The 12,227-nt window shown below is 37.1% G+C and overlaps 1 protein-coding gene across 2 annotated transcripts; it reads right to left on the reverse strand.

The window, feature by feature from the left end:
* Positions 1 to 552: 552 nt before the first annotated feature.
* LOC144628993 (uncharacterized) lies at positions 553 to 12,227 on the reverse strand. Of its 2 annotated transcripts, none has more exons than XM_078487131.1 (13): positions 11,411 to 12,227; positions 9,861 to 9,932; positions 9,131 to 9,587; positions 8,442 to 8,513; positions 8,160 to 8,231; positions 7,633 to 7,731; positions 6,839 to 6,910; positions 5,805 to 5,879; positions 5,380 to 5,451; positions 4,701 to 4,906; positions 4,277 to 4,402; positions 2,263 to 3,822; positions 553 to 1,728 (listed from the first exon to the last, which is right to left on the reverse strand). In XM_078487131.1, the coding sequence occupies exons 4-13, from the start codon at positions 8,477 to 8,479 to the stop codon at positions 1,343 to 1,345; spliced, it is 2,706 nt and encodes a 901-aa protein (XP_078343257.1). In that variant the 5' UTR covers positions 8,480 to 8,513; positions 9,131 to 9,587; positions 9,861 to 9,932; positions 11,411 to 12,227; the 3' UTR covers positions 553 to 1,342. The 2 variants fall into 2 exon arrangements, with proteins under 2 accessions (XP_078343257.1, XP_078343258.1); XM_078487132.1 differs by lacking the exon at positions 11,411 to 12,227 and having other exon boundaries at positions 9,093 to 9,164; positions 9,519 to 9,587; positions 9,861 to 9,956.

The following is a 12,227-nucleotide window of genomic DNA, read 5'->3' on the forward strand; positions in this document are numbered from 1 at the left end:
AATCACAGCCCTTCAATCTTTCTCTTCGTGTTTGTCACTGCCTGCTGACTTAAACAATTGGAATTCATTCTCGCCCCAGAGTCACCTGTCCTTCTTAGCCGCCAGAGCCTGGAGCACAAAAGTTGTGATTGGTGGTCCGCTGTCGTACAGTTGGATCGTGGGGATCCATGCTTCAGGAATTTCAATTTCACTATCTCTGTTGAGACTTAATATCAACAGGGATAGTGTAATTGAAATTCCTGAAGCATGGATGGATGAAATTACTGATTGACTGATTGATTGATTGATTGATTGATTGATTGATTGATTGATTGATTGATTGCTTGATATGAGGTATTAAAAACTACTTGAGCTTTCTTACTAGACATATTTCGGTAGGGGTCGGGCAAGGGCGTACCCACATTTCCTCATCTAACGGTCAGGTGTAAAAGTGTATCTGAGAAACGACAAGTGCCAAGGAATCATTAGTTTTTACCCGTTCAATTTGCACTTGAAAAATATGACAAAATGTAACATGTTTTGAAGATGTTTATTGACACATTTGTACTGGAATATAAACATATATTGGAATAAGGTCGATAAGTTGATTATGTTTTTGATGCTGCTTTTTGATGTTTTGTTGTGTGAAACGAGCTACCCATTGATTATGATAGTGACTGCTTTTGTTCTGATATATAATATCGAAATCGATAGGTCTGTTATAATTAGTTTTCTGATTTCTTTTCTGTTGACCAACTTTTAAGTCCACATAAAGAATGTACACACCATTATAAACTTCATAGAAGATACAAGAGTGAATATATCTTAAAAATGATAAAGGTTCTAATATGATGTTGTCAAGAACCGGGACATATATATTAGGAAGCAAAAAAAAGTTCTTTGTTGTAAGGTATCAATGTTTTGAACAGATTCCTTCACAATTCCATAAGATTTCTTTTATCATGACATATTTGCAAGATAAGGAATGACAATTTATTTGCCAGGCGATATTCCAGTATTGATTTCAAATATCTAACAGCCACTTTAACTATAAAGAACTAATAAAACCCGGGGGATACCCAGAGACGAGGATGTTCTTCTTTACGCGCAACCTAAAGCTTCAACGGCTTCCAGTCTGAATGAGACCAACATTGGCAATTTTGAAAAGGAAATAGAACAACGAGCATCGGCGTCTCTTTCACATGGTGATCCCCATTGGGGCAAAAATTCGCGTGAAATTCTTAAAATAAACAAACTGTCTACTTGCAAGGTGTATATTACACACGCGTGCACATTCTTGGTTTACTTATTGATTAACCAAATACGCTCACAAAGATTTATATACAGTGTTTCTCTAAAAATATTAAATGTCGGTAAGTGTAAATAACTCGGTTTGTGTCCCCTGGCTGCACTTTTTTTCAAACTTAGCGACTTGAACACTGCATTCTTGCGTCTTCGTTGTGTCATGATAACTTTGTTTGCCCTGTTTAAATTGTTCGTTTTTCTTTCCTTCAACTTGGAGACTGACTTTAGTAAGACGGTTCTTCTTTAGTACCATGTTAACTATGGTGGGCATTTCTATTTCTCCAGTTTTTAGTTGCTTTTTAAGGACGTCCATCTCAGCGAAACCACTCACTTCATGTTGCAAATCGTTGAGAGGAAGTAGCAAAGCCAAACAGCAAGAGAAGGAACATTGTGGATTTTTGCGCCATCTCTGGATGTAACAGTATATTCCCACTACGTACTGAACTGAAAGCAAATGAGAAAGTTTACGAATCAGCATAGTTACAGCTGTTTGACGCAGAGCCATTTTCAGTCAGCAACAATACAAAGCGACTTTACGATGTGTCGACTGCCCGTTTCCCAGGTTGTGAATGATTTAATAGTCCGAGAACCTTAATTCCTTCCTCCGTAACTAGAAAATAGATATTATCGAATAGAAATATCCTCAAGTATATTTAATACACTTATCCTTGTCGATCGTCTCATTTTAAACGACGAACCACTTAGCTGAATTACATCGGACTGGGTTAGAGCGGGTGGAGAAAAACTTATCCTACCACTTTTTAGAAACAAAAAAACAAACCTTCGCCGGCAGTGAAATAATCAGAGCGATCATTAAAGAGCAAGCCTATTTTTACTGATTGCTTGTTGCTCCTGATCAAGTTGTAAAAGGACAAGAAAACATTACGATGTTCACTGAAAGGTATCACATAACATTTTTTTTTAAGAATGTTGCTCTTACAAAGAATTATTATCAATGAGTCACCAAGGGTTGCTTACCAAAGAGTAGTACAATCACCAGAGTATTTGCCACAAGCACAAGCACGTCGAATAATAATGTTTCCATGTTCGGTTCGCTCGAGGATGATATGTTCTCTGCAGGGATTCTACTAACAGCTCCAATAGCAAGGTTAAAAACAGTAACAGCAAGGGATATTGACATCATTTTGTTCTCGAACCCGTCTTGTATTGGTTTCATCCAGGAGAATACCATTCCATACATTCCAGCAATGACCAATGTTAAACCAGCGTAGGACCTGCTCTCTTCCCCCAAAAGGATCAGACCAGATGTAAGGATTACTTTACGGGACATCTCAACTAGTTCCCAATACCACGAACATGGTTTATAGTTTTCGAAGAGAAAACGCAATCCTGTGACGATTTCCATGCTAGAACCTGCATCCTGTGATTTCTCCGCATCTTCTGTATTTAATATGACTTTCTTTTGTCTCCAAAGGGCAATGAATGCGGCGACAGGGACTGCAATGACATAGGTTGCAGAAATGTATGCCACAATAAGCAAATGGTTGTACTTTGCGCCTTGGCATCGAATGCTGTAGTCTGCTTTCAGGTGTTTGTTGCACAGCACTTCTTCTTCATCTCGGCAGAGTTTCCGGCAGGTAAGTGGCAGAACATTGGCTGTCATTGAGCACGTGCTAAGGTAAGTCGTGTACAGGAAGAAAAACGCATTCCTGTAAAAGAACTCTTTTGTTTGTGAGATTTTTCTTGACTTTTCCCTGTCCTCCAAGGATCCATTTTTTAAGATGGTCATCCTTCTTATTCCATATGCTAGACCCAAAATTCCAATGACAGTAGCGTTCATTACCATCATGACAAACAAGTTTCCAAAGGCGTCTACTTGAACTCCATGAAAAAGGCAGTGAATGGGTGCAATCTGAAGAACATTCATCTGAAGTACTTCTGAATACTTGCCAATGACTTCTAGGGAGCATGGCCATTTTATATATGAGAACGTCTCTAGCAAACCATAAGTGACTTGATAAAAGCCAATTACAATCTTTACTTTGGATAAAAGTATGTCAATTGCTAAGCGATCGTTGTCTTTTTTGGGGTTTCGTTTGCTTGTCCATGCCAAGACTGCAATGATTATCAACAGTAATGCTGCAACGATTGACAACTGCCCCACAATCCATTTCTTTGAAGGACACAGTTTGCACGTTTTCAATTGTTTAAAGTATCCAGGACTGCATACAGCACAGAGCGGACCTTCGTACCCAGCTTCGCAAGGGGAATCTAATCCGCCTATGCACGACTCTTCTCTTGGACACTGGTAAGAAGTTGGTATTGAGTAAGGGTATCGTACATCATCAGCACCTAATGCTGGTAAAGATGCTTTAAGATTATTTATAAAAACTGTGTAGCGACGTCTATGAGTCTTGCTCCTCCATTTCCACCAATAACCGGGCTTCAAAGAAGCATAGTCATCCGTACATTGCAATCCACCAATACATTTGTAACATTGCTCAAACATATGCGTTCGATAAAATCCTTCCAAACATTTACAAGCGCGGTATCCAGCAAAGAAGTCAGTTTCTGTTCCTATTAAAGATTAAGAATAGTCATAATGTTAATAATTGAAAGCTGACCTCACCATTGAGGTTGTCTTTTAACTCCAATCTTGTTCTATTCCAAAATTTATTTTGGTCTTCCTTAGTGCCAATACCTTTTTGCAGACATGTTACATTTCAAAGCATATAAGATCATTGATATATTTATCATTGAGAATGATGATGACCTCATGTGCCGTCATAATTATGTAAAACAAGGCAAGGGCTTTCTTTACAATCGAAAGTAATTTCACTCTGCGGTTATAGACCAAAACACCTAAAAAGAGGTGTCCCATGCACTCCCCCACTCCCATTGTACGATAGTTGGGTGTTAATTTGCTTGTACGTCCGAGAGTTAAGCAACATTCTTTGGAAATGTTTCTGTCTTTGAAATCGTCTGTTTTTTGTATATATGTTTTAAAACCACTAGAAATTGTTCATGCTACCTCGTGGACAGGATTTGCAATCCTGAGCTTGCGTTCCTGGTGCTTTATCAAAGTGGACAAAAGAGCCGTCTGGACATTTCTTACAGCTTGGGGCCACGTGACCGACATCATCTGAGTAGAAACCCCCTAAAATAAAAAGTCAGAAAAAATACTATCATACTATTAATTTACCAAGGTGCGATCGACCCCTAACCAGGGGAAGAGACAATACTCCTATTCAACTAAAAGAAACTAGTATAACCTTCGGCTCTGTGACCACTTTTAGTAGTTCGATTTGTCTGTGTGGTACAACGACTTTCAGTGCTCAAATTGTGTTTCGGTACTATTACAATGAGTTCCAAATTGAAAGGATCGTTTTGCGGTTTGTTCAAGCGATAAAAAAAAAATCACATGTCTGCATGACTTCTAAAAGGGATATCCTTACCTGGAGGGCAAGCTGTGCAGATTTGATTTCCATTTGAAGAAGAATTTGTGAAGGTTCCAAGAGGACACGGTAGGAAGAAAACCACCGTTTCATTACCAGCTACTTTTTCGAATCCAGACGCCAAGAGAGTAGAAACAAAGGTGTTTGTCAGAGCATCAACGACGTTTTTAACTTTGATAGCTTCCTCGTCAGAATTTTGAGGATTCCTTAAGGAAAGTAAAGGCTGTGGCTTATCACATGGAAAATAAAGGTAATTACACTTGTAAATATATTAAGTTGTATAAGGGAACATAGGAGTTCTTCCAGTGATATTAAACCTATGAACTTCCGTAGACATGCCAAATGCACCACTGAACCAAATGTGATTCATAAAGACTATCACATGGAAAATAAAGGTAATTACACTTGTAAATATATTAAGTTGTATAAGGGAACATAGGAGTTCTTCCAGTGATATTAAACCTATGAACTTCCGTAGACATGCCAAATGCACCACTGAACCAAATGTGATTCATAAAGACTAGCGTTATAGGCTCATCACGATCTAGTTGTCGAAGAAGACCTCGAAGTTTCTGCTGAACAGCTTATGTCCCTCACTGGCGAGCACCTTAACCAGTTAATGTCAATGTGAGCGCAATTTGAAAAGCTACAAAATTTGCGTCGCACTGACTCTACTAACAGAAAAATTGTGCAGCGTTTTTGGCCTTTAGAAGAATACTTTAGTGAAGTAATCGTCCTATTTGTTATTAATCTGAAAGCAAAGAAAAATAAGCAATTGGAAATAATTAATTACTAGGGAGAATGCAAGAACAGTAGTACACAAGCACCACAATAATGGATGCTAAGTTGGTTGATAAGTGCCCACTAGAACGCAGAAAAAACTGTAACATAACGCGTACGGACAAAAAGAAATAAAAAAAAAATAAACACTTGCCAGGATAAATAAAAAAAGGCCGGTATTAAGGCGAAGGTTAAAATAGAAAGCAATAGGATGAACCAATCAGATTCGCAATTGAAAACAAATGTACCCGGTTTCTAACACGGATTATAAGCACGTTATAGGCACTTCAGTTATTATAGTAAAGGTAAAAGTAAATACGTCACATTTGAGAATCTAAGCCACCGAATCCACTGAACGACTCCAGGCTAAGTACTTTCAGTTTCGTTCGTAGTAAATATCTAAAAGAGAGAATGCAAAAAAAAAAAAATTCTTAAGTGTTTTCTTTTTAATATGGACGTCGAGGCAACTTTTACGATCATAGCGCAGTATTCATGTTTTATTGTTTTTCGTCAGCTTTCCTCGAGTGCTTCGCGCGTCGATAACTGTTCGCTGGCTATAACCACTGGTATCCGACAAGGGCGAATGGAATAATTGTTTTATTAAATTCCTGTTTAAGTTTAAATCCACTGCACATTTCATTTTGATGTAAACGAAGTGAAATTACGAGGAGGCGGGAAAAAAGTGACGCGGTGTTCACTTCTTAGTTGAATGAAACTCGCAAAGAAAACGAGCGAGAGAGTTTTCTTTCTAAGATTTTCCTCGACAATCTCCTCTTCAATCGTCTATTTATGCTGTAAAATTGTTAAAAAAATTAAGGTTTACGGGAAGATCCGAAGCAAGAGCTCTTCTGGAAGTTATACGTCTTGTTCAAGTCGAACAAGGCAAGGAATGGCTGTCACCAAGACTACCAACGCTTATCCTACATATCATGCTGAGACGAAATTGCACCCAGATTCGGTGAAGTTTATTGAAGTTCAAAAAGACAAGATCAAGATTGAAAGGTAAAAATACTTACCTGAAATGCTTAGCGTTATTTTACGTCGAACACTGAATGAAATTGTGTCAGTTTTCTGGCCATGGTTTTCCCGTAAACTAATTTCTGATTTTCATCTTTGCTCGGTCGCTCTCGTTGTACATTTACAAGAACTGCGGCTCATGTTTTCTACATTTCCCTCGTTTTCTCAAATGCCCATCGTGTTTTATTACAGTATAAAACATGGCTTAGGCTTCTTTATTTATTAAATATTGGACATTATCCGCTTTTTTAAATTATTGATAAGCATTACCATCTTACAGTTTTTAAGTGTAGTATTGAAGCACCCCTAAAATATCTAAAAAAATTAAAGGAGTAACTTACATTCCTGTAAAAGTAACATCAAGTCTAAATGCCTCTGGTTCGATTCTCGTTATTGGATTATCGGATAACATTCTACAAAGAGAATATGATAACTGAAAAGAATGAATTGTCATTAAAAGCTAAGAATGTGTTTCACCTGGTTTTAGAAAGTTTTCTCTGTAAAAGGTATCCCTCGGATGCTACGATAAAAAAAGTGATGCCTTCCCTCGAAGTCTTTACGCAATTTTGAAACAAATATTTCTTGATGCTGAAACGTTTTGTTCATTGATGTGACCATAGTTGTGGCAAAACTTCTTCAATGTCTTTCACCTGACTTCAGAAAATTTGAACACCAAGATGGCAGATCCAAGATGGCAAATTTAACCAAAAACTGAATCGTCTACAAATGAGCTCCGATACCATTGACCACAAATATGGTAGCCGATACGCGTCAACGAAAACAGCTGGGGAGCTCAAATATTGCAATTCCTTTGGGCGTTTTAAATATAACAATAATTCCACTCGCGCTTGTTGGATACGGTATCGTTATAGCCAACTCGAGCCTACGTGCCTCGTTGGCTATCTACCATCTCATATTAAACGCGCGCTCGTGGAATGATTGTTTAATATAAATATACGACATAAATAATTATTTTAAAAATTAGAAATGTAGGCGAACGTGTATGTAGCGACGCGGTTGCCATGGTAAATATGGAGCAAAACGTTGTCAGATTTAAATGTGCTGAAGAGTACTTGATTAACTTCTAAAAGTTTTTAAACTAAAAAGCATCCTAGACAGCCAAATCAATACCCACATTGTGGTGTCACACATCCAGCATGATCTCTCATCGTGATGACGCAAATGGAAAAAGGCACGGGCCGGAATACTGTCCAACAGGTTTGCGCTCAAAAATCTGAAATACAATGAGGAAATTGCGCATAAATTTCGTCACAGTTATAAACTGATAAGAAATGAGTGATTGCAAGCATTCTCTGAGATCAAACAGCATCAGGGAGGTGTCCGCATTACAAAAGTGCCCGTGTAGAATAGTTGGAATTTTTTTTTTTGGCTAGCGTCGTAGCAGCAGAATTGCATAACAGTATTAAAACGAAAACAATAAGATACATTTTATTGGACAGCAACAACTAATTGACTGTCCTTTCTTCCTTGCTTTCTGGTCTTTTCACATTTTTATTCTTTTTTTTTGTTGTTGTTGTTGTTGCTGTTTTTTGAATGACTTGCCCTCAGTGCAAGGTAGATTGAATTTGCCAATATCTTATGCTGTGCTTATCACATACGAAAACGTAGTCATCACAAAACTTTTTACAATTATTTACTTACATATTGTAAGCGTCGGTGATTCTGGCAAAGGTCTTGCTTGAAAAAGATGTTATCAGATTGCTGTGTAAATATCTGTATTAATCGATTAATAACACTTGGCATTAGTCAGTCATCAAGTACGAGTGGACGAAAAAGAAAACAAACTTGTATTTATCATTCGCATCCCGTTTACACGTTTACAGGTTGTTTTTTGCGTTTACTGTAACTGCACCGCACCACACGCGCACGCACACACACCCACAAAATTATTGCCATTAATAAATAAATGCATTGCATACTTACATGGAACCTGTCCATTTCATGCCCCAGAAAATATCCATGGGTAGATATTTAATTTTATTGTAAGAAACATCCCTAGATATGGTAGATCTCTATAAGCCTTTAGTTTCCTGGAATATATTTTGCTAGTGGTATTTCAAAGTTTCGATTTTCATTTATTAGTAAAAGAGTTCTTTTAACTTTAACAAATTAAAATAAATCATCTCCAATAAATAAAGAAACAGTCACATACTTATTTTTTTTTTCAGTAGCTTTCCATCCAACTCTGTCTTCTTCCGTCCGAGTGTTAGAGTTTTTTTTTTTAGATTCTAACGCGCAGTTTGGGGTTGTCATTAGTTCCGCGCGCACAAATTGTTTTTGTTTTTTTTTACGCACGTGTTCCCTCGGAGAAGAAAAAACACTCTGCAGCACACTACCCAACGCTCCAAAATGGATTTCTACAATCAACTGTCTTCAGCAATTCCTCAGCAACTGCTCTAAGATATCTGAACCCACTAAATATATCTATACTCCCAACCACTCGGACATACAGCGGGGTGGATGCCAAAGTAGTAGAGCAGGCGGATGCCAAAGAATAAGAGAGGGAATTTCAAAAGAACTGCTTTTTTTGGAAAGACACAAATTAGTCAATTAGAAAAGACTTTTCAAACGTACAGGATAAACAGATTTGAATCATTGCGAAAAAGACCTACTGGAAGTTCTTGAATATTATTTGAACTTAGATTCCTGCAAAATAAAATAGACTCGTAACTTTACATATAACAAATCTTAGGGAACACGAAGAAAACGAATCAAAAACGAAACGAAGAAATCTAAAATGGCCTATTTGCCATGACCACCCCGTATAAACTGTTTGCGCCAAAGATTTGAACTGATGGCGAGGTGTTGATGACTAGCTTATATTTTTGTTCTTGTGAGTATCCTAGCCAATTCATTTTAGCACATAAGAAAATCCACACGATTCACACCATAAAGTATAAGTTATTTTAGCTAGTAGCACGTGGTGACCAAAAGAACGCATCTGAATTGATTCCATCTTGCTATTCAATGTTACAGTTCTTTGTATAATTTCCAACTCACAGAAAGGACAAATAGAGAGTGGAAAAAATATTCACGTTAAGGTAAGTTATCTTGTTTGACTGCAGGAATCTGGAAATTAAAAAAGGGAAGAAGTTTAAAAAAGTGACGCTGACAAAAAAATGGAATACTTCAAGGGTGATAATTATTTCTATTTATTTTGACAAAATAAATTGGTTGTTGTTGTTGTTGTTTATGACTAGAAATTCTTGAAGAAACAAGTAAAAAGGGTCGAATTACAAATTGGCTGCTATGATGTGCAACGGTAAGGGTTTGAGTTTGCTTATACGTCCGGGGGTTAACAAACGAGCGGGTTACTTTTCTTAAGAATTGCAAAAAACATACAGCTCGCGTAAAGTTGTTAGATTGAAAAATATCTCCGCAGGAAGGGTATGAATATTGTTTGAATCCAGATGCCTGCCAACAAAATTGAAAAATAAATAAAATAATAAATAAATAAATAAATAATATTATACTAAGTGTTAACCTTTTTCTTTGATTTTTTTCTATAATTAAAATTAGTAAGTAAAAGGTTCTGTGTAGTACAGTTCCATCTATTAATGTACATATCAAAACTGTCCGTGATTTTATTTACAAATTAAATTCTAGTTTCGCATCAGCTACCCCAACGCACAAGATATGAAACCGCGCGTCTCAAAGATGCACAAAAGCTAGTTCAGAATCACTGTTAGAAAAATGTGTCAAATGCTACATGAACTGATGGATGTCGATGAGACTGTGGATAGTACTTGGCAGAGAGAAAAGGAGACATTTTTTCAACTTTCGAAGAGATACTTGACTCCAAAAATGCTCACCACAAAGAGTGGATTTCCATAGAAACCCCCAGTCTGATCAATTGCAAGAAAAGAAGGAGAAGAAGGCAACTGCCACTTTTAGGAGAACAGAAGCCGGAAAATCCAAGGCCCAGGAGGATTACTCAAAGGCTAACGACAGGGCAAGAAGAGCATAGTGCGGACAGGAGGGAATACATTGATGGATTTGCTGAAGCAGCTGAACAAGCAGAAAAAGTAGGAAACTTGAATGTTGTCAGTAACCCCGAGAGACCGGTGGAAGATTGGGCAGTATGAAAAATCGTGGGGGAGGAACAGAACAAGAGACTTCGGCTATCACTGCATGGTGACAACCAGGTGATCGCATTCCAATAAGGGGTTAACACAAACAATAGGTTGGTCGCTGCTAGGATAACTGCCCAAATTGGACTCCATGTAGTCCTATCACCCACACATACATAAGTAACTTTCACTGTCAGTTTTTAGTACTCCTTTCAGTAACAATTGCGCGTGAAACGTACAGTATGAATATATTATAAAGGTTTGCAAATACATTCAGCGGAAGGGTTTCAATCCTGTTTGACCCCAAAAGCCTGCAAAGCAAGCAAGAAAAATGTTACAGAGCAATCAGAAAAACAATAACAAACTAAATGCCATGCCATGTTTGACGAGTTGGTTTTATATGAAAAAAAAAAAAAGAGAAAATGAGATAAACAGACAGACAGTCATTTTAAAACACTGGAAAAGGGCTTAGCCCGAGACGTTTGTACGTTTTCGTTTGTTTTTTTTGTTTGTTTGTTTGTTTGTTTTTATTGACACAAGAAAGACTCTTACAGACAGACAGGCAAATAGACATAAATGTTAAACAGACAGTGGAAGGGAAGATCAAACAGACAGAATGATGGACGGACGGGACAAAACGTCATTCCATGCTTAATATGTTCACAATATTGCAATTCATTCGCTTTAAGACTATAAGAGAAATTTATCTTAGTAAAGAAACAACTGCTTGTTATGTTCCCATAGCTGAAAGGGAAGTAAATTAAATTTTATATGGCAGCCATTTTGCCAAACATAACAATAAAAGGACAGCAAGAAACGTACAGAGTGCTTAATCTTTTGAGAGAGGAGAACACTTCTGAAGGAAGGATTTGAATATTGTTTGAACTCAAATCCCTTAAAAAAAAAGAGTGGAAAGATTAGAACAAAACAAGATGCAGAAAATGTTTTTTGTGTGTGTGTGACTGCAGTATATGACAGTCAGTGTGAACATGATCAAACCTTGCTGTCAATTGATCTGTCGCATGCTTTAAAGCTTCAGACATTTTAATATACTTTCTCGCTGAATAGTTATTTTCTGAGAGTTGTGCTTGCGATGGCCACAATAATAACTATTTCTGTTTGTTAAGATCCTCGTGGACGAGAAACGGCAAAAAATTGGCTAATGTCTTACAACTTTAAAATATCAACTAATTTTACCTGACGATCTCATGATCATAATTAAGATTAAGATTGTAATATTTTTCTTTTTAATGATTGCTCAACGGAGGGCGTAAAGATCCGTTAAAAGATAGCAAGAAACTTACAGATGGCTCAAACTTTTAAGAGAGTAGAATACATGTGCTGTAAGATTTTGAATATTGTTTGAACTCAAATCCCTTCACGAAGAAAAGAGAGAAAGTTTTTCATCCTTAACGATAAATCAAAACATTATTTATCTCAAATAACTTAATAAATGGTTTGTCCCTTTTTCTTTGCAGCCTTTCGACTTTGTTTTTCTGTACATGCTATAATTGGTTTAAAGTTATTGGATAAATCACGAGTCAGTGGAGTGCAATTTAGGGGAGTAATCGAGCTAATAATTATGAAATTTTGCAAATATTCGAGACGACATTGTATGACTCGTTGGACAAGTAGCAAT

Source organism: Oculina patagonica, chromosome 10, assembly GCF_052425735.1.
Source record: "Oculina patagonica isolate OP01 chromosome 10, crgOcupat, whole genome shotgun sequence".
Lineage (NCBI taxonomy): Eukaryota > Metazoa > Cnidaria > Anthozoa > Scleractinia > Oculinidae > Oculina > Oculina patagonica.